The sequence below is a fragment of the Larus michahellis genome, chromosome 7 (assembly GCF_964199755.1).
Source record: "Larus michahellis chromosome 7, bLarMic1.1, whole genome shotgun sequence".
NCBI lineage: Eukaryota > Metazoa > Chordata > Aves > Charadriiformes > Laridae > Larus > Larus michahellis.
In genome coordinates, this window is record NC_133902.1 from 44879446 (window position 1) to 44903723 (window position 24278).

At 41.1% G+C, this 24278-nt stretch overlaps 1 protein-coding gene across 1 annotated transcript in view; it reads right to left on the reverse strand.

Annotated features, from left to right (window-relative positions):
- Nucleotides 1-1380: 1380 nt before the first annotated feature.
- The window catches only part of GYPC (glycophorin C (Gerbich blood group)), a 32944-nt gene continuing 10046 nt past the window's right edge, over nt 1381-24278 (reverse strand). Inside the window, exons 2-3 of the mRNA XM_074595239.1 lie at nt 6324-6374; nt 1381-3744 (exon numbers count right to left, since the gene is read on the reverse strand). Of these exons, the coding sequence (XP_074451340.1) occupies nt 3548-3744; nt 6324-6374 (248 nt within the window). The 3' untranslated portion in view covers nt 1381-3547. The remainder of the gene's footprint in view (nt 3745-6323; nt 6375-24278) is intronic.

The window sequence follows — 24278 nt, forward strand, 5'->3', positions numbered from 1 at the left end:
TCAGGTTTGATCAAATTTGATGCAGGACTGGAAGTCCAAAGCTAAAACCTTTGTGAAAATTGGTCCTTGGCTGGCAGAGAGTATCTTCGCTGATAGAAATAAATGAATAAGTGCATAAATAAATAGCCAGTCCTTTGCCATAGGGCAGTGGGGATCCAGCTGGGAGCCTGGGGGACTGCAGACGAGAATGGCAGTCACAGCTGGGGAGATGTGGCACCACAGAGCTGCAGAACAACAGGTCACAGTAGTGGAGGGACCTGGGATAAAAATATGGGGGGGGGGGGGGGGTGGAAATAAACTGTTTCCTTAATTCTCTATTCAGGAAGCAAGTTGTAAAAATAATTTCATCATTGGTGATGAAAAGCTATGGCTGTCAACCAAGACATCTCGGCATCGTGCATATTGTTTGCTTTAGCACAGCATGTTGCTTGCAGAAGGATGTTTTGCTAATTAGGCCTAAAAGTTATAGGAAGTTTGTAATGCACTCTTTTTGCAACTAAATTGAATGACTCAAGACAGTAGAGTTATTGTGTAAGTGAAAAATAGCAGGATCAGGCCATTAGAGTCTGCCAGTCATCATATGTCATGAGCTTTCTTCACTACAAAGCAAAATTTGTCCTGAAAAAACCAAATAAACAGAAACTCTCCACAAACCATCTCTCCTCTCTGTTCAGCGTGCTTGAGTCATTTCTAAATACACAAAGCCCTGGAACCCAAAAGGACACTGTAAAAAAATAAACTAACTGAAACCATAGCTCTTGCCAGAGTCACTGCTCTGCAAATATTCAAAGTGGCTCATTACCAATAGGGAAGCTGTTGCTGTACGCTTGGACCATTTGTCAGCCTAGATGAATAAGGAAAATGGGATAAAGAGATTTAATTAAGCTATTAAGAAGGAATATAGTCAAAGACCAGTAGTTGCATGAAGTTCAGAGTTAGGGGAAGCAATGACGCGAAGTCTGGTGTTGACTGAACTGGTAAGAATTGGCTGAGCTCCATCGAACTCATGTTGTACCACCAGAAGATCTGAATCTGGCCTCTGTAGTTCCAATGTGGACAGTTAGTCTGTCTCAGTCCACCTCATACTTAAAAGACTCACACACACCCCAAAAGAGATACTAATGATACTAATTCAGATTCTCTTGTGTATCAGGTATGAGACAGTTGTCTAATTGTAATCAGCAGGCTCAAGTTGCAAAAACCAGAATTTCATGACTGGGGAGGGAGGCAGGAATTTATTCCCCGTGTCCCTCACACCTTCCTCTGAAGCCAATTTTCTTTAACAGCCAAACTTGCATTACATGGTTCTGAGTATATGAAGGGGGACAAAAGGCGGGTCGTCCTCTAAAGGTCCTGCTAGCACTCGAGGAAAGTTTTTTTGTGTTCACACGCTTTGTGTGGGAGATGCAGCAGAGCTCAAGTCACCCCATTTACCCTCTCCTCAGACAAAATATTTACGTTTTTATTGAACCAGAGGGTCAGGGGTCTTCAGTTTTACAAACAGTCCTACAGCTAAGATTAGTGAATTTTTCCAATACTTGTCCTAGAAGAATAAAACCAGTTTCCTTTTTCAAAAGTAGTAAAAAGATTAAAATAGTAAGGTATCTTAGAAGGAAACAGTGAGGTGTATAGTATCAAAACACTTGAGCTCTGCTAGTGCTGGGGTTTGTGCATTTTATACTGCAATAGCAAAAGAATACAATGTTGTTGTGCAATGGTATGTTACAAAAAATATCTTAAGCATTTAGTAAATTTGGTGTGATTTTGATATTCTTTGGTTAAAATGCAAACAGGCAGGGACTGAGGATTCTAAATCAAAGCTATTGGGATTTTAAGAACAATTCAGAGTCCATCTCCTTCAGATACTGAAAGAAGACTGAGATTGTGATTGAAAAGACAAAATATCCCATTTCTACACTTGGGTCCTCAGAGTCTTTTCTTTTTCAGATCTGTCTTCTCTTACTGCACTTTAGGCCAATGTTGATAATGAATACCGGAGTCCAGGAGCTTTCCAAGCTTTGGTGCCAAAAAGCAAGCACAAGTGACCAGCAGCAATGCCTTGAAAGCACAGTTGTAGATGACTTAATATGTATGTATACACATATATAGATCAAAACCACAGGAAAAACATAGGGAGTTGAGCAGAGCTCATCAGTGTCTTATTTGTTATCGTGTATTTCTCCCCCTCTATTTTCAGTAGTCCAGGGCACCATCGCAGCTGGGGATGAGCAGGTGCAGAGAACAATTATCCTATTTCCGGAGCTAATTGTGGGTTTCAATTAGGAAGCCAACTTACTGGGGTAAAGAAACTCATCACCGTCGATTCTTAGGCGAGGAATAAGATCTTTTCATGTGACCCACCATGACTAATCTATTTATTTATTTATAATGAAGCATTGATGGTTGGTGTAATTCTCTTACCTAGCACAATGCAAATGCTACACAGAGGCCATACAGAAGGTGACATCAATGAAAGCCAGTGGGATGCAGATGAGCAAGCTTCTTCGTAGCGGCAGTCTTACGGTTGCATTTGTAATATGCATTTATCAGTATCTGCACCTGAACTGATTTCCTCTCCCTGAAAAAATCCAAAATCCTGCTGGCGGGCGTTCAAGAGAATTTTCCAATGCAAAATAAATAAATAAATACTCAGGCAAAAATATCCTACTTGAAAAAAAATCTAGCTGAGCTCCATTGTTTAAAAAGGCCTGTTTAAACCAAGATGCTTTACCTTTTAATATATATCTATTTATGCATGCATGCAGGGAACCTACCAGCTAATTGGAATCATATTTGTAAGTCTACTGACTATTATATACTACACTGTAAATTCCAACAATTTGCAGTTCTCAAGCTGCCGTGCAGAGCAAGTTAGAAATAAATCCTTCGTTCCTACATCTTCCATGTTTTGCAACAGTTTTATTTCTTTGAAGTGTCTTTGACTTTTATATATATATATAAAATGCAAAAAATTAAAAAAAAATCCCAGTCTAAATCCCCAAACAAACAAAGCAAACTCCCCTGTGCCAATAAAATAGCACATTTAAGGGGAAGGGGTAGATATCTGGGCTACAAAGCCTTTTTTTGTTACAGCTACATCAGCTTTAGCTAGTTTAATGTTTTTTCTGTGACAATTTGAAATTAAATTTCAGGTAATTCTGTATCATATCAGCATAGGATGCATCATTAACTCTAAGAGGATGCTTTCCATTGGCAGCTGCTATTTTCACCAAATGTCAAGGCTTGACATTTGCTATCTTTATCTGGTTTTGGTGTGTCACTCATACTGAGATTTTGTTTCGTCTTATCTGATATTGATTTCAACTGTGACCAGCTGTGTTGCTAATAAAATCGACAGGCAAGCATCTGCCATTTAGTTCTTCACCAGTAGAGGAAAAGAAACAACCCAGTGACAGCAAAAGTAAAGAAATACTTTTCAATTAGGATGCTTGCCCGTATCCTCATATTATCCATCTCTTAGCACTTCTGTTGATGTAGCTTTTCTGACTGATTCCCTTGGGGAAGTCTCCATGGAAATCGTTGCCTCTCAGATGAAATATTCCTTTTTGCTCTCATCCACTGCTTCCTGGAGAGCAGGGTCATTTTTCAAAGCGGCGTCTGCACTTTCGGCAAACTCAGTTCCTTTTGCCTCGTTGGTGTGGTAGGTGCCCTTATGCCTGTACATGTATCGGACCATCACCACCAGCAGGCAAATGAGGACAAATACCACTGCAGCAATCACACCTAGAGGAAAGAGACCAGCCAAATGTATTGTCAGTAACAAAATGCGAGCAGCATCTCACAGCCAGACATCACAATTTGAATTACTTGATAGGAAGAAGTCCACATATCATAAGATGTTCGCATGTTGCAGTGGTCAAAATCAGAACAGAGTCTGACACTGCAAAAAAAAAAAAAAAAAAAAAAAAGATGGGGTATAGATACCGCAGGAATGCAGGTCAAAGTCTCACTAGCTTTCTTTCAAATCGATGGCTTCATTTGGTTGAACTCATTGGAGCTAAAAGTTCATTACAAAATGAGAAGAAATAAGAGAACATAAAGGAAAACCAAGAGGTTTCTTTCATCCTTCTGGTAACACATACCCAGGGGAGTTTGGAGGCAACCCGACCCTGCCTCTGTGAGCGTACTCAGGAGTATTTCAGGAGTTCAGGGGACTGAGTATTTCTTAGGACACATTCAACAAATAGCAGGATCAATGCAACCGCAGTACTGTTCTGTATTTGCAAGCTGCCATTTCATGCTGTGTTCTAATTAAGAAAGTCTGGTTGTAATGAATGTGGAAGTGACTCCTGGGAGGAGGAAGGGATTCTGGGCAGGTCCTTCCTGTCTCCTGGACTACGGCTAATTACTAGCATTTTGTTGACTGGACAAAAATTTCTGTAGGTAACCCAAATATGCATAGGACTAAATGGTGAATGGAAGCATTCCTAGTGAAGGAAAGTAAATCCAAGTTTCGGGGGTGGTTGTGCAGAGAACATTGTGCTTCCTGGCTTCCCAGAGCCCCTTCCTTTTTATCTTTTTCTACCTTGAAAGGTAGAATTCCATAAAAGAGGAATCCCTGAGAAGTCCATTCTTAAAAAACTACAAGCTGTATCCCCTTCCCTCCAGATGGAATTGTTCACTTAAGAATCCTGAAAAAAAATGAAATATTGTGAAGTTTATTCAATCGGTGCGATTTTTTTTTTTTAAACACTTTTTTGGGATACAACTAGCATGTGCTTATAAACTCTTTAGCTGTGATTCTGTACAAGTACATGATACTGAGCTGATTCTATATTCACATGACTCCAGGAGTATACCAAACATTAAAGAAGCAACCAATAAAAAGCACCAGAACAGGACATTCCTAGGAAAATTCCATATGTGGAGTGTGAAGCTGCTGCGAGAATGCACTAAGTAGGAATTGATTTGACTCACTGTAGGCATCTATAGTTCAGGAGGCTTCACCTGCGTTACCCCCACTGGGTTTTCCCCAACATCAGACACTTCTAAGATTCAGCTGGAGAGGGTGCTGGGCCATCTTGTCTAGACTGTGCTTTTGCCAAGAAAGGTTGGGCCAGATGATCCTTGAGTCCCCTTCCAACCTGGTATTCATGATTCTATGATTCCTCTGCCGTCAGTAGACAGTGTGTGTGTGTGTGCATGCGTGTGATTCCTCTTCTAGAACTGAATTCCTACATTTGGTCAGATGAATCACCCCCCGGATATTCTGCAGAGACAATGAGGGGTATCTCTTATATCTCTCTTCTGTCCCCTGTGTTCAAGATCTGTGGCAGGAGCGGGTATCTCCAAAGCTTTAGATTTATCAGCATCAGGAAACTGAGTGGGGATACCCTATTGGTATGAAAACAGGGGAATAGACAGAACATTAGCAGGGTAAATAAAAATGATAACTCTGTCTTAAAAAATACGCCTGCTATGTTATCTCACAGATTTTATGGTGCCTGGTTCTGGAAAGTGAAGTTATTGCTAGCAGAAACGAAATTGCTTATACAAAGAACCTTAGGTTTACAATAATATCATAGTTGCAGTGGGGGCTTCATCAATTTTTAGGACCTCACTGGTATATCCCTTGACACAAGAGGCTTTAATAGGCGTTGGATGTAGCACAATATTAATAAGCCTAAGGGACTAAGTACAAATCAATTTACCTGCTACTTGTTCATAGAAAGCTGAAATTAAAGTTACAGGAGATGGGACCTGAGGGAAATATAGCAGAACCTCACCAATTTGCACTAATGATTGGTATACCCCCTTGTGAATGACTGAAATTAGTGTGTTAGCATGGAAATGAACAAACACAATAAAAATAAGAAGGCAGGTTCTCTCCGTGAACATAGCTTTGCTCATTTATTCTGACAACTGTATTTAGTTTAAATGCATGAGGAAGCTTTAATGGAACACGAGGAAATGCACCGTGGTATATTCTATAAAAATAAAGCGTGAGCTGGTATGAGCTAGCATGATGCTACACGAGTTTTATATTAAATGACAACCTTGGCCCAGTGAATAATGAAGAATCAGAGGTTGACTTTGCTGCTGGACTCTTAGGTATTTTGTCTAAAAATGAGGAAATGAATGGGGGGGGGCGGTACTGCTCACTATATGGCTTATACTCATTATCTCATCTCGTTATCTTGCCAATAGCCCCTCTGGGAGCAGGTTTCCCACTGGTGTAATTAACTCTAATTGTACCGCTCCTGTTGTCTTGTCAGCAAAGTAAGGGTTTTGCAAAATGCAAGACATCAACCAGCTCGCTATTTTAATTCTAACGGAGCTACTTAATATGGTCTTCTGCTTACCTCCAATAACAGCCACATCTGCTCCAGCTGTGGGGCTCTCAATGTCTCCATCTATAAATAGATTGGAACATACGAAAGTTAATTAAAGAAAAAGGAATTGGATCATATGTAACAGCAGTGACTGTACTGGTGGTGTGGTATTATTTTAACCTCTGAAACTCAGAACTTAAACAAGATCTCTGGTTAGCAAAAGACATTTATGAAACATCTCATTAGAATTAGCTGTACTGTAGCGGTTTTCTGTCACCATAACACTGGAAAATAAATAGCTAGCACATTATGCAAACTATCATGGCCCTCAGGGAAACACCTACTGTTTATTACGAGCACTTACCTGTGACATCCTCCAGTGAATGATTAAATTAAGAGCGTTCTGGTACTGTGATTACTCTCAGAAAGCCAGTTTTGGTGAAAAAATGTTGGTGCCTATTCATTTTCCCATTTATGGCTCTTCAGAGTATGGTCTGGATCTTGATTTGATGCAAATTAATCTGGCTCTATTGATTTCAATTAGTATTTATTTTTCTGCAATATCCTGTTTTTAATCTCAGCATTTGTTTTCTTTTAAACCTGCATTTGGAATCAAGGCAAGCTTGTTATGTGTGTGGTACAAAACACAGTTGTCACTTAGAGTAAGCCTGAATTAGGTGCTGATAAATCAAATTATGTTCTTTACTGGATTATAATTTATTAAAAAAGATAACTTTGCAATTTAAATGCAAAAGAGAAGTACCTGACCATGTCCTTTTAAGAAGAAAGAAATAGGACTGAAAACTTGTAAGCTGCTGAAATAGCAGTTAGAATTTGAATTACATTTCGATCTTAATTATAGCACTTACTAAAAATATCTAAACCAACTAATGAATAGCCAAAGTGTTTTAAAGGGGAGAGGAAAAAAAAGTCCTGAAAACCAGTAAGGGTTTTTCTCTCCTTATCTGATATAAACCTTAAATGAAAGTAAATTCGTATAGACAAGCATTTCTTCACTAGCTTCTCTGTAGTTGATCAGGGTACAATTTTTACCTTGTTTTCTGCTCCTTATTTCATGTCATTGGTATCAGCCCACTTAGTCCTGAATTATGTGGATATCTGAGAAGGTGATGAACTCCTGAAGTTTTTCCAGGCTAGGTTTACGACGGGACACTCCTTTCTTTGTTTACTATTGTACTATTTATACAATTCTAAATGATATTGGTTTCCAAATAAGGCAAATATCTTTATGTGAGGTCTTTTTTTATTTCCCTTTGGTAAATAGAGTGGATAGAAAAGTTCTCTGGAAAAGGCAAAAATAGTAATTCCAAATCCTTCTATAAATTCAACAGTGGCAGTACGGCTGATATGTGGCTCTTCCTTTTGCTAAATCTGTGATAGATGATGGAAGGATAAGACCCTGTCAGCAGCTTTCTCCTTAGTCATGTCCAGTCTCTTATATCAAATTGTAATAAACAGAGGAGAGCTGAGATTTAAAAGATCCTTCTCTTCCCAGACACGGGAGATGCTTTTTCGGGAAAGTAGGAGTCCTCTTCTCTTGCCCAGAGATCCTTCACACATTTTCTACCAGCTACACGCTGATGGAAAGATTGAGCACGCCTTGTGTAATTTAAAAAACTCTAATTATGTCTATGTCCATTCAAAACCCATGTGCCTCAGAAGAGATTAATTGCTTCAAGGTCAAACTGTTCTGTATTTCTTTATACACCAACTATATGCTGCATGCCAAAAAAGCAGGCTCCTCTACAGCAATCAAATACTTGAAGGTGTGAATTCTAAAGCGCTTCCCTAGCCACACAGCTTGCTTCCAAACATTAATTCCAGATCAAATCATTATCCCTTTAATTATAAAAAGGTATGCGAAGAAGCTCTGCTTCTTTCCTGTTGTTCCCAGGTGCCTCTCAGATTCAGATAACAAGCAGGTGCCTTATCTCTAGCACTTGCCACCAAAGTGCTTTCTGATAATGGATTACAGTATCATCACTTTGCAGAAAAGTTTTCATTTTCATACTGTACTTTCTAAGCTTTCAGAAGAATGCTGGACTCATCTGGAGTTACCATCTAGTTGGCATTGATCTGTGAAGCTGATGTTGCCCTGCCATTCAGCAACCTGCTAACACCGTGATGTGGCTTCACTCACCACGGTTCCCATTTTACTGCAAGCACAAGAGTCTGACTTCTCCTTTGTGTGTCGACTTTTTACTACAAAAAGTGTGTCCTGTCCTCCCATCTGGCCTTTTGCTGCACCATCTGGAGCGCCAGGACACTGCAGCTACCGCCAATGGCCAGAAGTTTCCAGGGTCTGCTCCCCAGATCATTTTTAGAGCAAGGACAATGGAGGGGGTCACTTCCAACCCCTACCATTCTCTGTGATTCTGAAAGGCTGAGGGATTTGGGCCTTTTCAGTCTGGAAAAAAAACGACTGAGGGGGAGTCTTATCAATGCTTATAAATACTTAAAGGGCGGGTGTCAGGAGGATGGGGCCAGGCTCTTTTCAGTGGACAAGAGGTAACGGACACAAATTTGAGCATAGGAAGTTCTACCTAAACATGAGGAGGAACTTCTTTACCCTGAGGGTGGCAGAGCACTGGAACAGGCTGCCCAGAGAGGTGGTGGAGTCTCCATCTCTGGAGACATTCAAAACCCTGCACCTGGACGCGTTCCTGTACAACCTGCTCTAGGTGACCCTGACCTGGCAGGGGGGTTGGACTAGATGATCTCCAGAGGTCCCTTCCAACCCCTACCATTCTGAGTGATTCTGTGTGAGGGGAGAGAGGGACCCTCAGTGCCTGTCTCAGAGCCCCTGAAATTTCATTTTGTCCAAAAATAGCTATGTGATTCATGGCGATATCAGAACATTGCTAGGCAGGGAGGACGGTATCAGTGTCATTCAAGAATCAAGCAGTATCACCCTTCACAAAATTTGACTGAGGCGAATGTGAGGCATGTGCTCATGAAATGAAGCCGTCTTCCCAGAGCAGGGGTGAGACAACAGCCACATGGGACAACATCCAGATGGGAATTCACGCTTGGGCAGGAACCTCAGCATTTTCTCTTGAACTTCATCTCAGTCTATGTGAGAAATACACTGCAGTACTGTAGGACTGAATCTTCCTTTCTGAGGTAGAAAAAATATCCGACATACTGGAGGAATTTTCAGCTGAGCAACGGCTGTAGGCTTTGGCCTTATTGTACCTTCTTTACTCCGCTCTTCTTCGCACGCAGAGCACTCAGAGGTCTGTGTTTCAGTAACTGCTGTTGCACCTGTTTTGTTTATTTTCCTTTGTTTCAAGGACATCTTTTGTGTTATCTGCTGCTAAATTGTCCTTGCAAAACTTCCTCTTACTGTTACACTGGCCCTTGTCCAGAGCTACAATCTGGTCCCGAAAGTGTTTAGACAGTGTTGTTATTTAGTGCCATTGGTTACCATGACATGCAGAAATCAAAAGATTGTGGGAAAACTTGTTTTTCATAAAATCTCTGGCCATCAGAATGAGTTGGCTAAATCACGAACAGAACATACAAATCAAATTGCCTGTTGTTGAAAAGTATCTTTCTAAAAGCCAGAATGAAGGGAAAGAAATGCCTTTGTGCCATGACCTGAAATTCATCAAATTCCCGTTCTCCCCATAAACTTACTGATAAGAAATTTTGCAATAGAACAACAATTGCTACCTGTCTCATTCTCATCAATCAAATCATGCTGAGAGGGCAGCAGCCTCTGAAAGTCCTACGAATATTTGTGACGGAAATACTGCAAGCGCTTCAAAGGTGCACAGCCAGTACAACTAGCTTCTATGTTAACGTAGCCAGGGGTGAGATTTCCTGCTAAATTTGTTGGTAAATCTGTTAAACCATCTCACCCAGGTGTGATTTTCCAATAAAACTTGACTTTTATTAATTTTGATAGTGTTTTTTTCTAGTTTAGACTGATCCCATTCCATTTTGGCTGAGGAGCACTTGTTTGAAGGAGGCAGGTCCAGCACGAAAATGTTTGTTTGAGGTTCAGCACTCTCTTTGTTTTGCTATGCACTTCTGGCAGTTGAAATGGCTTCTTTAAATTACAAATCTGAGCCACTAAAAGCTATAACTCACTTCCTGCTCAAAAATTACAACACTGGCTTTAAAATAATTTAAAGCTTCTTTTATTTGTCCTTGCTTTCATACCTGAGCTTCACTCAAGTCTTACTTTCCAGCCCTTCTTTACAACACCAAAGACCAAATGTGCTTTGTAGATGAAAACTGAGGTTTTGGCATGATTTTGTGCCACCAGGAAACAGGTCTTTAAGGAAAACACAAAGTATTATGAGAATTCTGATAAAGATGGAAGATTTATCAATGATCTACTTTAGAAATGTAACCATCTTAAGACATCCAAACTGACAAGCTATTCAATTTACACAATAATGGGAAGGAGCATATTTGTTCCCAAAATATTTTCTCCTATCCAGCATAGAAAGCACAGATTTTAGATCGTGGTACTTGTAGAAAACAATACCTTAATGCGCTTCTGCGGCTCGTGTCAGTGATGCATGGGATAAACTTGCAGAGAGATTCAAGCTTCCTAATTTTTCAGGTATCATTTTTGCCTGCTAAAGGTGTTTCCAGAAAAAAAAAATCCAGTACTTGCACCCTTAGTGCTTTTGCAGTCAGCACTGTAGATAGCAATATAAATACCTACATGTTCTTTTGTTATGGATTTACCTGCGGAAAAGACATGAAAGGAAAACTGTATCTGCAAAGGGATCCCCATTTGGCACATTGAAATGAATGCACGGGAATCATCCTACAGGATAGAGCTAATCTACTGCTGCCACCTACCAAATCTCTGCTGTGTAACCCACAAGGGCAGTTTGATGGGATAACGTAGACCTTACCCCAGACTCCTCAGTGTCTCTCTCATTTCCTAAGATAAAGCTCCAGGCTAAAGCTGGACAAGTGCTTACTGCTAAGTAGTGCTGAATATAGAAAGAAAGCCCTGAGATTACGGCTCGTTTTCACGATTTCCTTGCAGCTGTGGGTGATACTGCTGTTTTGGAGTCAGTGAGTCAAGTTGAGTGACTATGCAGATAACTGTGTGTGATAAGCAGCTTTTACAACACAGTTTTCAAACCCACTCAACACCAGTCAGGCAGCACTGCTCCTGCTCCTGCCTTTCCGGATTTTCCTACCCACAAGCTTGTGTTTTCAATTCTTAGCAACCTAAGCCACCCCTTATCATGATGCTCCAATGCTGCCTGCTTGTGGTTACAATCTCAGACGAAGCCTTGGCTGCTAAATTACACTCAAGTAGGTCTCTAAGTGCTTTCTTGGGCATGTCTCTTGATGTGCCTGTTCATTGCATAAGAAGTACTTGAAATTCATTCAATCCCTGTGAATGATGAGCTGAGCTCCTTAGGGCAGTCAATTCCTTCTTAGGGTTTCCTAGGTGTGCAGACTAGGAAACGCATTGTAAGATTTCACCTTTAATCAGCTCACCTAACCACCTTATCAAAAACACCGCTCTAGCGGGGATTTTCCAGGTGAGGAAATGGAGGTATAGCCATGGACGTCCTTTGAAGGACCACCCCAAATATTGATCATGCTGTTGCAGTCTGTAGGCTGAATTAGAATTCAACTATTAAACGTTTAATGGTTTTGTCTTAAATAGTAGTACTATCTATCTGTGCACTTCCAGTAAACACGGGAGATGTTCAAACTGAGTAACATCCAGCTCATGATTCACGACAGATATAAATGTAATGCAGAGAAGGATTTTGCTTCTGTATTTACTGTTCTTTCATACATTCATATATTTGAAAAAGACCTTTAAGTATAACGGGAGACTAACAAAACACAATTTACTCCGTAATACTGTCTATTGTAATAGTGTCTGTTTTTTCGTTTTATCAATTGACCTAACACAAAATACCATACTGATTTTGCCTTATTTAAAAAAAAAAAAGTTGTAATTTTAAGGGAAGATTGCCTTTTTATCTAATGAATTTAAGTGGGGTTTCAAAAACAGTCATCACTGACCTAACTGCTTCCACTGAAGACAACAGTAAGGTATTTGATTTGGTTCGGTAAAACATTATAAACTTCTGAAAGTATTGAGAAATCTACAAAGTACACCAGGAAGCTTTTGCAATTGTTAAAGTCCTTTGCTATAATTTTTGCAGTTTTAAATTTTTTTAGTATTATATATATAAAATTTATTTATTGTAACTATTCCTTTTCCAGGAGCTTTTTTTGTTCTTTGCATGCTCTTCTGCAGTCATCACTCCTCTTGGCTGTAAAAGCAGGTCTTAACGTGCCCCTGTTGTCATCACCGATGCAAGACTTTTCTTACCATACATTTAGTATGGAAGAACTAATGAAGTCTTAACATCTCCATTGTTTATGCAACTGTGGTATGTCCTCCTTGCCCTTTGGTTTATGTTTGTGCCTTGCCAACACATTGCATTCATGAGAAAATCACTAATCTATTAACCTTAGCATACCGATTTAATTTACAAGCTATAGTTAGAACTGGTTCACTGCAGCTGCGTGTGTAAAAATGAGTTGAACCGACTTCCGAAAACTTCATGTTAAAAATATGTTAATTGCTCAAGCTGCTCTCTGGCCTGTGTTACGGTATCAGATGCATCGCACTGAGGCCTTTCTGGATTAAAAAAAAAAACAATCATCACCTATTTTAATATTTGCCAGTAAGTGTGTAGTGCCCTGCCAGAGCTGGCATCTCTTATCCCAAAGGGTCATCAGTGTGAACCCATCATTTTGACACATCCTGCTGAAAAAGCCATCACCATCTCCCATTAGATAATGAAACACATCAAGGCTGTTCTTTCAAAATTAAGGAACAGTTTCTCATCTGTCAGTCTGGACAAGAGACAGAATAATTTGGCTTCCATTTATATACTAAATTATTATAAGGACAATAATGGTGTCGTACAACAACCACATGATCTTTTGGGTAAGTAAACGGACTGTGCTCCAAATGTAAGGTAAATCATGCAGATTAAAAATATCTACAAAATTAAAATGCACCGGGCCCAATTCTCTTGCTACCCTCGCTAGCAAGTACTTTGTCATTAATTCTGAGAAGACAAAATCCAGTCTCATTCAGTTAAAATAAAGGTCTGTTCAAGACTTTTCATACTTTGTAATACAGTGAGGATAAAAGGGCATTATCAAATTAGTTTAATTAGATTAGGATTGTTGCATAATTTTAGCAGGTCACATTTTATTCTGCTATACAGTGTCAGCAAAATATTTTTGTACCATTATAGAATGTTATAAAGTAAATAAAAGAAAATATGTTTTCCAATGTTTGAGGGCCTAGCAGTTTCACTCACACAGTTTCTCCTTCTTTTGGGAAGCTGAATTGCACTTGGGTCCTACGGAAGATCAGAGATAGACAGGCACACTAAAAGTCAGCTTGTCAAAAAATAATCATATGATACCCCTTAATGATAAGAGGGAGAAGGAGAAAATGTTTATGAAATTTGGGAAGCTATTTTAGGTGAAAAATAATAACCATCTTTTAAAATTGAACATATTCTGTGTTTTGAAATAAAAAATTTACCTAACAAATTTAAAAAAAAGAGAAGAAAACTGTGTTTTAAAGGAATACATATTCTAAACAAAAGACAGATTTTTTAGTTAAATAAAACTTTTCTGTTAATCCCCAAAAAGAATTGGAAAAAAAACAAACTCCCCGTTCAGTTCAAATCACATACTCTTTTTTTTTAATTTTATTTGCACTTACTAGGCATACATTAAAGTACTTTAGCTCTTTAGCTGAGGTTGCCTTGATACCAGCCACCGATTCTAACGGCAATTAAGCAAAGTGCATGCTGTAAGAGCATTAAAATGGCAATCCCCCCTCAGAAGTACTATAAAAGTTGCAAACTTAAAGCTCCCATGCAGCACAGCACTTCAGAGAGAGCTTATGGTAGGCCCATGTCCCCTCTGGTAACAGATATTTAATGTGACCCATGTATTCACACTGATGTATACATACAGTAAAAAACCGACAGAGAAATTCAGATGGATCTGCCTACTCCTTATAGCATCATGAAGGACAAGAAGGTTTCAGGGTTGGTAGAAGAAACCCAGAGCAGAGTAGAAGTTAGAGAAAAGAGCTGTCTCCACTAGCACTGGAGCTCCGTAGCAAGTGGGCAATGAAGCTTACAAGAGGGTGCTGTAGAAATCTTGTCTTGAGAGATGGGATGTGGGAAGCCGCCAAGGTCCACCCGGTGGTGGTCTTGCTGCTCATTTACAGTGGCCGGGTTTTGCTGTGCTCCTATGGAGCTGCCTGATGTCTGAAGAGGAAACGCTGCCTTCTTATCGTAGAAAGGGTGTGTGAAGTGTGTGGACCTGGAAGAAGGTCTAACCTTTTTCAAAACGTGCTGCATGTGGCAATTTGCAAGTTGTGCCTTGTTTATAGTCATATGACTGCAAAAGTTCCTCACTTTTCCATGGAGATATGTTAATGTGACCAGGCCATCATTTACATTTTTCCTCCACAACCACCACAGTCGGCTCATGCTCCAAATGTACAACATCTTGCCGGGGAACATAAATTGACCTGCTATTGCTTCATTAAAGAAGGGGTGACAAATGGGTTATGAATCAATCCGTAAGTCCATGACCAGGAAGTTTTCCTGCATGTGTCCCTCCTCCTCCCCCCTCTTCATCAGAATAGTGCACTCTTTTGGAGGACTTTTTAATTGGGAAGGTTTTGAAAGAAATACTAAATATCCACTGAATCTGTCAAATAATTCCTGCCTGTCCTCCAAAGTCAACAATTTCAAGCTCTAGCCATTTTTGCTGAATCAAAATGGGAACAAACCAGCCATTTGCTCATTCACTGATATCAAAGCTGAATGGAAAGGAGTCGCTGGCTTAATTGATTAACCATTGCAAATGCTGCAAATGATCATAGGTAATCAAAGGAGCTGACTATGGATACAGTAAAAGCCCATCCGACAACCTGCAAAAGATACTTAATTCTTGAGAAACAGTGCATGAAAGAAGCACACCTCGCTGACCTAAACACTGCATGTTAGAAAGATAAGTATAAAGATTTGAGCCAGAATGTTTCAGTGGAAAGTCAGAGGCCAAGAGGTCTTGGAGGACATGAGAATTCCTTCGCAATCCCTTGCGTAAGTGGTTATATGATGTAGTAAGACAATTTAACTGCAAATCTGCTTGTAATAATTTACCAAGACACGCTTTTAATTTGTACCTAACAGATCTACCAGCCTCAGTCCTGACTCTCAGGCATTTTGACCATGTCATCAGAGGATAAGGTGATCTCTGTGTTTCTTAACATTTCTGTGCTTGATTTCATGACCTTAATAACTTCTTAAGATTAGGTTTTAGTTTACATTTGAAACATACCCTTTTTATGGATGTGGCACTATTCAATACAAACATCAGTTAAAATTAGTCCCCGACTAAGACAGACTGAACTGTTTGCTGGTATTTGAAATATTTCCATCGAATAAATTCACCAGCATTTTTGCGCTGATTTTCCCTGTTCCTGCTGTGTGCCTGTCCGTGTAACCTTCACAAGTTTTGACTTTCATTATTCAACCTTGATTGTTTTTAAAGGAAGAGCAGGCAAAGATAAGCACTTTGCCTCAACTTTCATGAAAAATCTAGGCTGGAGACAAAAGGAAGACTAAAGTAGTCCAGCAGTGAAGGAAAGGCGGTGAGGACTCAGCAACTTTAAGTTCTGTTTAGCATCAGCTGGTTCTTTGGTCACCACGTGCTTTCCAGTCATCCAGGTTCAGAGGAGCTACAGCAAGTGCTTCTCCTCCCCATGGGGAGCTGCTGCAGGACGCAGCCAGTGTATGCTGGGGTGGGATTTAGAGGGCAGAGACATACATCGAAAAGCAAGAATGTTGCTGGCAGAAAACTTGTTTTAATGAACACTGCCATGTAAGGAGAGAAACATGGCCATTATTCTATTAAAGCTGATAAATGTCTATTCCTTGGTTTGAGATGAAAAACCTTGACCTTGTGCTTAAATTACAGGTGATATGATCAAATTACAGGTGATATCATCTAGAAATCATCTGGAACCTGGCCAAAGCCTGCAGTTATGCACAAAGATATTATTCCGACAATTCAAAGAATGTAGTGCCAAGCTACTACCCTTAGAAAAGTATAATCATTTTACCAACATGGGCAGGTCTCTTCCTTTATGTCTCATTCCCACCATCAATATTTTGTAGCAAAGCAGTTCGACAGGTGACAATTCTTGGAAACAGGAGCTCTCTGTGCTCCGTCCCCTAGCTTATTTGATATGAATTGTATTCAGCTCCATCCAGCTCATATACCGGTGCTTGCCTAAGGCACTGACTACTAAGCATTGCAAGTGGAAATGTCAGGATGTTTAGCATATGCTCTTTAGGGACACAGAGATCTTTCCTGGAGCACCGATGAGGTTAATATTATTAATGGAGGTATCTGTAGTGGAAACTATCTTCCAAATGCTTTAAATATTGAGCATATTAAACAAAGAAAATAAAACATACTGAAACACCTTAGAAACTTGCAAGGCAAATAGTAGCTCAGGGCAACAACATTTCTCATTTCCCAAGGATTCTGCAATGAATATGCAGATTTCTTTTGCATATCTGCTCCATTTAAAAAGACAAAGCCCATTTTGTTATCCAAAAGGCCTTTACGTATCAGCCCAAGCTGTCTGAACTGAGTTGAGCAATTTTAGCAAAACTTCTTTACCATCTATCATTCATCTGAGCAATTCTAGACAGATTGTGCAATAATTGTTAAAAAGATAAAAAAACAAGGAAAAACTCTCGCTTGTCTATTATTTTTGGACAGTTGCCTGCCATTATTTGACAAATAGCATACTGAATGCATTAACGGAGCTGAGCATGAAAAAGTCTTCACTGAAGCCGTATACTGAATGTTTTTCAGCATGAGACTTACATTGTTGTGAGATTCATTAGTGACTCATTACTAATGTTCCTCTCTCCTAATAAAATGAGAACGGTAAGTACCATGGAGGTGAAGAGCTAATAACCACCCTGGCGAGACGTTTGGCTCCTGGAAAGGAGTCCATGTGACCTAAACTGTCTCCACAGGAGCTGCAGAGGACGCTAGTTGGCAGTTGGACTAGATGATTGTGATAGGTCCTTTCCAACTGGAACTATTCTATTCTATTCTATTCTATTCTATTCTATTCTATTCTATTCTATTCTATTCTATTATGACAAGCCTTGTTGCAAGGAGATCCATTCAACTCGAACAGAGGTGTGATGAGTTCTGGGCGATAGGGGGGAATTTCTCTCCCCATCAATCAAGCAGCAAACCTAGAAGACTATTAGACAATTAGAAGCCTACCTTTCTAGGGTCTATAATTAGGGAAGATAAATCCCAACCATTACTGTTAGCATTGCTTAACCATCCCTCTCCAAAGCCTGTGCTGAGGGCTTAGCCTTTCTATAAGGTAGTCAGAGCCTTTTCACAGAGCTTTCAACATGTACTGGTCAGAAGGGCTAGATTTCTCCTATAGGTGTTTAAATAGTGTCTTACACCGCTTTTGCCTGTTAAGTTGCAGTCATGTTTATGCAAGCAATCTTTCCATGCCAAAATTTGATGTTATTACATTCCTAACTAGAAAAGAACTCCATTTAGTTCAGTCTCTGAATAAGGAGCCCTTTTTGTGTTACTGCTGACTTGAATGGCTCTCTGTAGACAAATGTTGACTTTCATACAACTTGGAGAATGACAATCATTTCTGAGGCTTCTGCTTCTCTTTCAAATCTGGTTGAAACTGGCCAGTGGATCCAGAAGTTCTTGATGGGAAGTGACAGATGGATGAGCAGATGATTAAGCAGACAGATAGACAGCAGGAACACATAAGACTCATTTCGTTAGGAAACTGGACTGAAAACAGAAGTGGCAGTGAATACTTGGATAATATTCACATTTTGGTCACAAATTTAAAAAATGCCATTTTTTTGCAACCATTTCAAAGCTTGTAGACCATGTCCTTAGTGGTTTAAACAGCACAGGAAAAAACAAAGGGGCATTACTGAGATTTTTTCAGCTCCTTTTTTGGTTGGAATGCTACATTTTTATACTTTGCACTATATTTTAAACCTTTAAAGCCAGATTCAGCTTGGACAGCCCTGGCAACTTCAATAGAGGATTAATGTGTGTCATTAAGCAAAGAAATATGGTCTAGCACTTTTCAATAGCAACAAATGCTTGCTATGGCACTTCTCTGATCAACGTATTTTTGACTTACTGTAAAGCCTTTGGGCGGCTCCTTTCCCAAATGTATGAAATATACATGCAGGAAAGCTGAAAGTGAATTGTTGTGATTTGAGCTGGCTGCTACACTCCAGCAGAAAAGGGCATTCTTGTTCCTAACCCTTTTCCTTTCAAGCAGATCCAGCAGAAAACCAGCCCACAAAAAGGCAAGAGGTGGGGGGTATTTACTTATTGGCAAACTGATCCAAGTCACCATGTGGTCTGACTGTGGGTCGATCTCTTAACAGGGAGGGGTTTGCTAGGAGCAGGCACAGAAGGCAAAAAGCAGGAGTGCTCTTTTGGGTGGGCAAAATAAATTATAAATCTGCACTCAGAAAAAACAGGTCCTGCAAAAGAGAAGCTTAAGGAGAAAAATAGCTGGATAAAGCTGGAGATTTCCTTGCTAGATTGGTCTGAACAGAACAGAAAACTCCAGATTTTCACAGCCAAATGACTCCTTTGACATAGAGTGGCCCTAGAAGACCATGGAAAAAGCTGGACTTGGTATTCCCTGTGTAAAAATGTACTGGAACGCATTAAGAAGTAAGGGCCCTCTCTCAGCTGTCAAAATAGCGACCTTAGGAAAAAGCTGTTGCTCTGTACCTCCCTCCCTGCCTGGAGGGATGCTGCTCTTCCATAGCTGAATCTGCAGCAATCACGCTCTGCAGTCAAGCAGCAGCAGTCACTGCTGTCCCATTTACGCTTGTATCAAAGCAGGGCTCTGTTCCAACACATGAAGTGAAATAGCAAGCGGTATGCATACAAGGTGGGATTTGCAAAAGCTCTCTCTGTTAAACTGCTTCTGCTCCCTTTGAAGTTGGTGGCAAATCTCCCATGCATTCCAACTGCTCAGTTGGGCCAATGGTGAAAGCTTTTAAAAACTTTATTTTATGAATATTAGTAACGTGATAGAACCAAGGATTCATTGTCAAGATCATCATATATAGCCTCTGTCCATTCTCTCTGTTTTCCAACTTCCCACTTTAATTCACCAGTTGATGCTGCCTAACAGGCCGCAAAAATCTGCCTTCTCAAGTAGTCATGAGAGAGCCTGCAAATTTCTCAAAGCCCTTTCATAACATACCCAAAATATTTACCATCGCCTCCAGAGAAGTCTGCTTTGGAACAGTATCATAAGGTCAAGTTATCCCACTGAAACACCTATTAGTATAAAGAGAATGGGGGGGGGAAGAAAAATGAACAAACCAATAACACTAGCACAGCCCTGGAAAATATGAAGTCATAAGTAGAGTTCAGCCAGAGCAGACTCCCATTAAACTTTGTTTAAGAGCCAAGTTCCAGCCTGAGATATGTGTGAGCCGCAGTTTATTTCAGAGGGAGCTGTGCTTTACTTCATGTCAGGGCAAGGCCTGGACACAAGTATGTATCTGTTACAAGTCAGAGTGGAGTAAAGCCTACATCCCTTTTTGATTTTTTGGGTTCCGTCTGCATAGGTGGAATAGAAAACCGAAAGAAGGGGATAAAACAGTCCACGTTTCTACAGGGCCTGTCTGTCAAATTGAATGAATTCCTTCTTCCACAAGACGTGGATGCCTGTGTTTCTAAATCCACTAAGCTTCTTCCGTGAGACGTGGTGGCCTTTCCTTGTGCCCCTGCCACCCCCGCAAGAGTTAAACACACAGGCAGAAGCTGTAAGGCTTGTCTTTCTAGCTTTGTTCTTGGGAGTCCCTCTAGGAGCCAGTCAGCACCAAGTGTTCCCTAGGATATGCGCATGCTTCATAAAGAAGGGGCACACGCAGCAGTCTGGCTTTACGTCCTTAAAGCCTTCCACTGAACATTTTTGCCTGACACGTAGGTGCTCCACTGAATGAGGAGGGACGAGGAGTGGCAGAGACTTTCCCCAGCCTGCCTGCATTCCCAGGCAGGGGCTAGGCACCCTCGTGCTGTGCTGAGTTACACGGATAGCTTCAGGCAACAGCCTTTATCGTTGCTGTGGCCGGCTCCTGCTGCAGAGCTGGCTGTTACAAGGGACAAAAGGATAAAGTCATGGCCACATGCATTTCTGCGTGGCTCCTGGAGACACTGTGGTTACCTGGGGGAACAAGGCAGAGGAGTGCCTTGCTCCCTGCCGTGAGCTCTACCTTCAGTAAGGCTGAGTTCCCAAGCTTGAATTCCTTCAACTACAAGTTAAAAGAGCTCATTCAAGAAGAGGGAAGTGGGGGAGGTAAGGCTTAGTCCTGCCAAGCGCTGAGTCTGGATGTGAGCAGGAGGTTAAAGTATTTAATATGAGAAACTCTGGAAAATGCAAAAGCTTTTATACTCCAAGGCAACACTTTAAACACTGAAATACTGACTGGCTTAAGAGTTTCCCATGCCTCAGATCCCTAGATGGTTGCCCTTTGCTTTAACTCTCCATTAGGCATCTGCTACTGGCTCTAACGGGGAAGATGGACCATCAGCTCCACGCTCACTGCAGCACTTTCATGGGCAGAGATGAAAAAGCATTTAAGTCCTGGTTAGGCAAGAACATCCAGCACTATCAGGATCATACCTATGTTGGCAATCACTTGTCATGGATACTGTAGCAGATGGGAAGAGGTGGCAGCCTCCCTGGAAAGAAAAATCTCTTTTTCTTAATACTGGTGTAACCTAACAGCCAGCTGGTGAGGGCCAAGGGAAATATACAGGCACCTCTGGAAATGCCACAACAGGGCTTCACTGTGCAATGCCAGTGAAACAAAGGATGGGAAAAATTGGTACCAAATCCCATTAGGTAGAAAATGGGTTGAAAATATCCTAGCAAGGATGGGAACGGGAAAGACAGGTATGTGTGCCCTGGGAGTCTGGAGAGACGATACAGCCCTCAGCCACAGCTGGCATGCCATGGTTTTGCGCCTGTCGAGGGACTGATTTTGCATTTCTTGCTACATCTCCCCTCACCCAGGATTATGTTCAGCGTGGGGGAGAAGTATCCTCTTAGGGATATGGAAGCTCAAGCCCACAGACAGCAAGCTGTTACCTTAATGTGCCAAATAGCAGCAAACAAAATCGATTGCTAAACAGCACACCCACATTTATCGGCATCTCCCTGGCAGACTTCCCTCAGCCACCCACAAGTCCTGGACCTTGCTGTGTGCTGCAGGCAGCAGGGCATAACCGGGGAGGGTTGACCCCTTTGGGTTTGAGAACCTCTTCCCAGGTGTGAGCTGTGAAGGAAATCACTTAGGTAGAAAACGCCACATGCTAGGTGTTCCAGTTTCCAAGCCTATTTTCCTCTTTCAATGAGAAAAATACACCCCTCTCTTCTGGAATGAATCACAGACGCAATCTTTAATTACAGGACACGTGCTCCTCCCCCTCCCCAGCGACTGCTGCAATTTCATATCTGACAAAAATAGGCACCCACACCTCCAAAGGGAGCAGCCTGTATTTTCCCTTCTGGCCACCTCCAGCAGCTGCCAGACTCTGTGAGGTCCTGGGGCTGGGCTGCACCATGCTTGAAAGGGAGGGAGATTTACCCAGCGATTTGGTCCTTGGGTCACTTAAAAACAGCACAGTGGAAGCCACGACGTGGAAGTCATGCTCCCATCTGCTCCGCTACTGGCCTCTGGAGAAAACAGGACACAGGATATGTTTCCTGCCTGGGGAAGGCTTGTAGCAGTCTGGGAGAGAAGGCATGACCTTTTCCTTAAAGGAAACGCAACTTGTGAAGAGGAGTAGGGGCTGCATTTTCTCTTAAAAACAGCATCATGCAGTCGTACCGCCTCTTGCTTTCTGCCCTTGTGTTTAAAGCAGATCCTTACTTATTTAGCAATGACGCTTTTTACACAGCTTCATCTGTCTCTGCCACCCCATTGTTGCTCCGGTCAGTCATGAACCTTCTGACATGAGTCAGATGCTGCTGAAATGAAAGGTTTCATTCATCGTGAGCAAAGGAAATCAGCGGAGGTAAGCCAGAGGAGAAGGGCTCGTGCTCTGTTTCCAGCTCACAAATGGTTACGTCCCCAGGATGCAGAGATTAAGCATCTCACACAGAATGTGGGAGGAGGAAGAAGAGTCTTTGTCTGAGATTCGCAGATTTTAATGGATTCCAGAAGGGGAAATCTTTTTACCGAGGAGCAACAGCAAAGTTCAGAGAAGTGCAAAAGCATTTATCTCCCCAGTTTCATTCCTGCCTGCCAAAAGTGGGAGGGGTGATTTACTCCTCCTTGGTACAAGGAGTCCCTTATGGGTCATTAATCCACAGGGAGAATGAGCTCAGGAGCCATAGACAACTTTTTTTAATGTGCAAGAACTTGAATCAGGAGGAAGTTTCCTTCTTTGGGAGCATACAGGATCAGTTTATCTTTATTTGCTCCCCACCAGCCCCTGCCTTCGGTGGTGGTTCCTGCTAGAGCTCAAGTTACCCCTGATATATCACTTTGCCTTCATTAAAATCTGTGATGACAGTACATGAGGCTGCTGTGAGCTAAATCAGGGCATTTGAAGCAGAGTAATATTAAAAAGTGAAGATCTGAAATCAGCAAATTCTGATCCAACGTCCAGTGGAATCAATATGAGCAATATCAAAATCTGGGGTACAAGTATCTCAACCCCACTGACTTCATCGATGCAATGATAACTTGCAGTGATTAAGGCATTTCCTGAGAAGCTCTGCAGAAATGTGAAGGAGACAGAAATGGACAACTATTTGTTTATGTGCCAGGAGCTCCGGTGATGAAGCTGTATGGTTGTAGCTAGAGCTGATCAGAAAACACATACCAAAAGTTAGGAGGAGAAAAGGGGGCAGATCTGGTGGACACCTCTTGTTACTATGTTCTCATTCCTTTAGGGGTAATAAAAATAGTCTAATTTTGTCTTGCTTAGACTCTCTGAAACCACCTGAAAATATTTCCACAATGCTTCGGTTGCTAAGTGAGGAACATTAAAGACCGGTTATCTCTATTCACAATACGCAGACATTTACAAAATGCCACTAGTCTGTAATGGATGGCATTTTATATTCTTTACCTTAGCGAAAAAATGTGCAGCAGAGAACTACATTTCCGTATCCAAATCTCCCAAGAAGCACTCACTCCACGCCCAGATTTGCCAGGTACCACATAAGTCTGGTAAATCCACATCGTTATTGCTGTAAATGACTTACAGGATCTGAAATGGAGCTGAAAGGCAAAATCCAAAGCTGGCCAGTGTCCTTGGGTTTTATGCTGTCCTGCGTGTATGTGTATGCACACAGCATCCCTTATTTTTGCTCTTTGTCAAGCATGTCACAGAGCTAGGCTTTGACAAGTTTAAAAGTATGAAGATTAGAACAATCATGTTTACATGTATTACCACCTGCTACTTCATTTCCTCCATGGTGCTTAAATGTTCGGGCTTTGAAACACGCTACCTTTAAAGCACTTAAAAACTCTGCTGGATTTCCAGTTTGCTTTGAACTCCACAGCGTAGAGACTATCTCAGAGAATACAAATGAATACATTTAGGGGAAAAATATTTTCAAGGAGAAAACCCTAAATCCTTCCAACTTGATATGCTTTTCCAGTTGATGTAATACCTAAGGTTTTTTTGGGTTTTGTTTTTTTTTTTTTTTTTTCCATTTTATCTTTATGCTCCAGGAGGCCTAGATCTCTGCCCAGAATGAGCAACTTGATGAGGTAAGTTTGGAAGATGGATGTGGTCAGTGACCCTTATCATGAGCACTGAAGTGGCAAATAATTGTTTGGT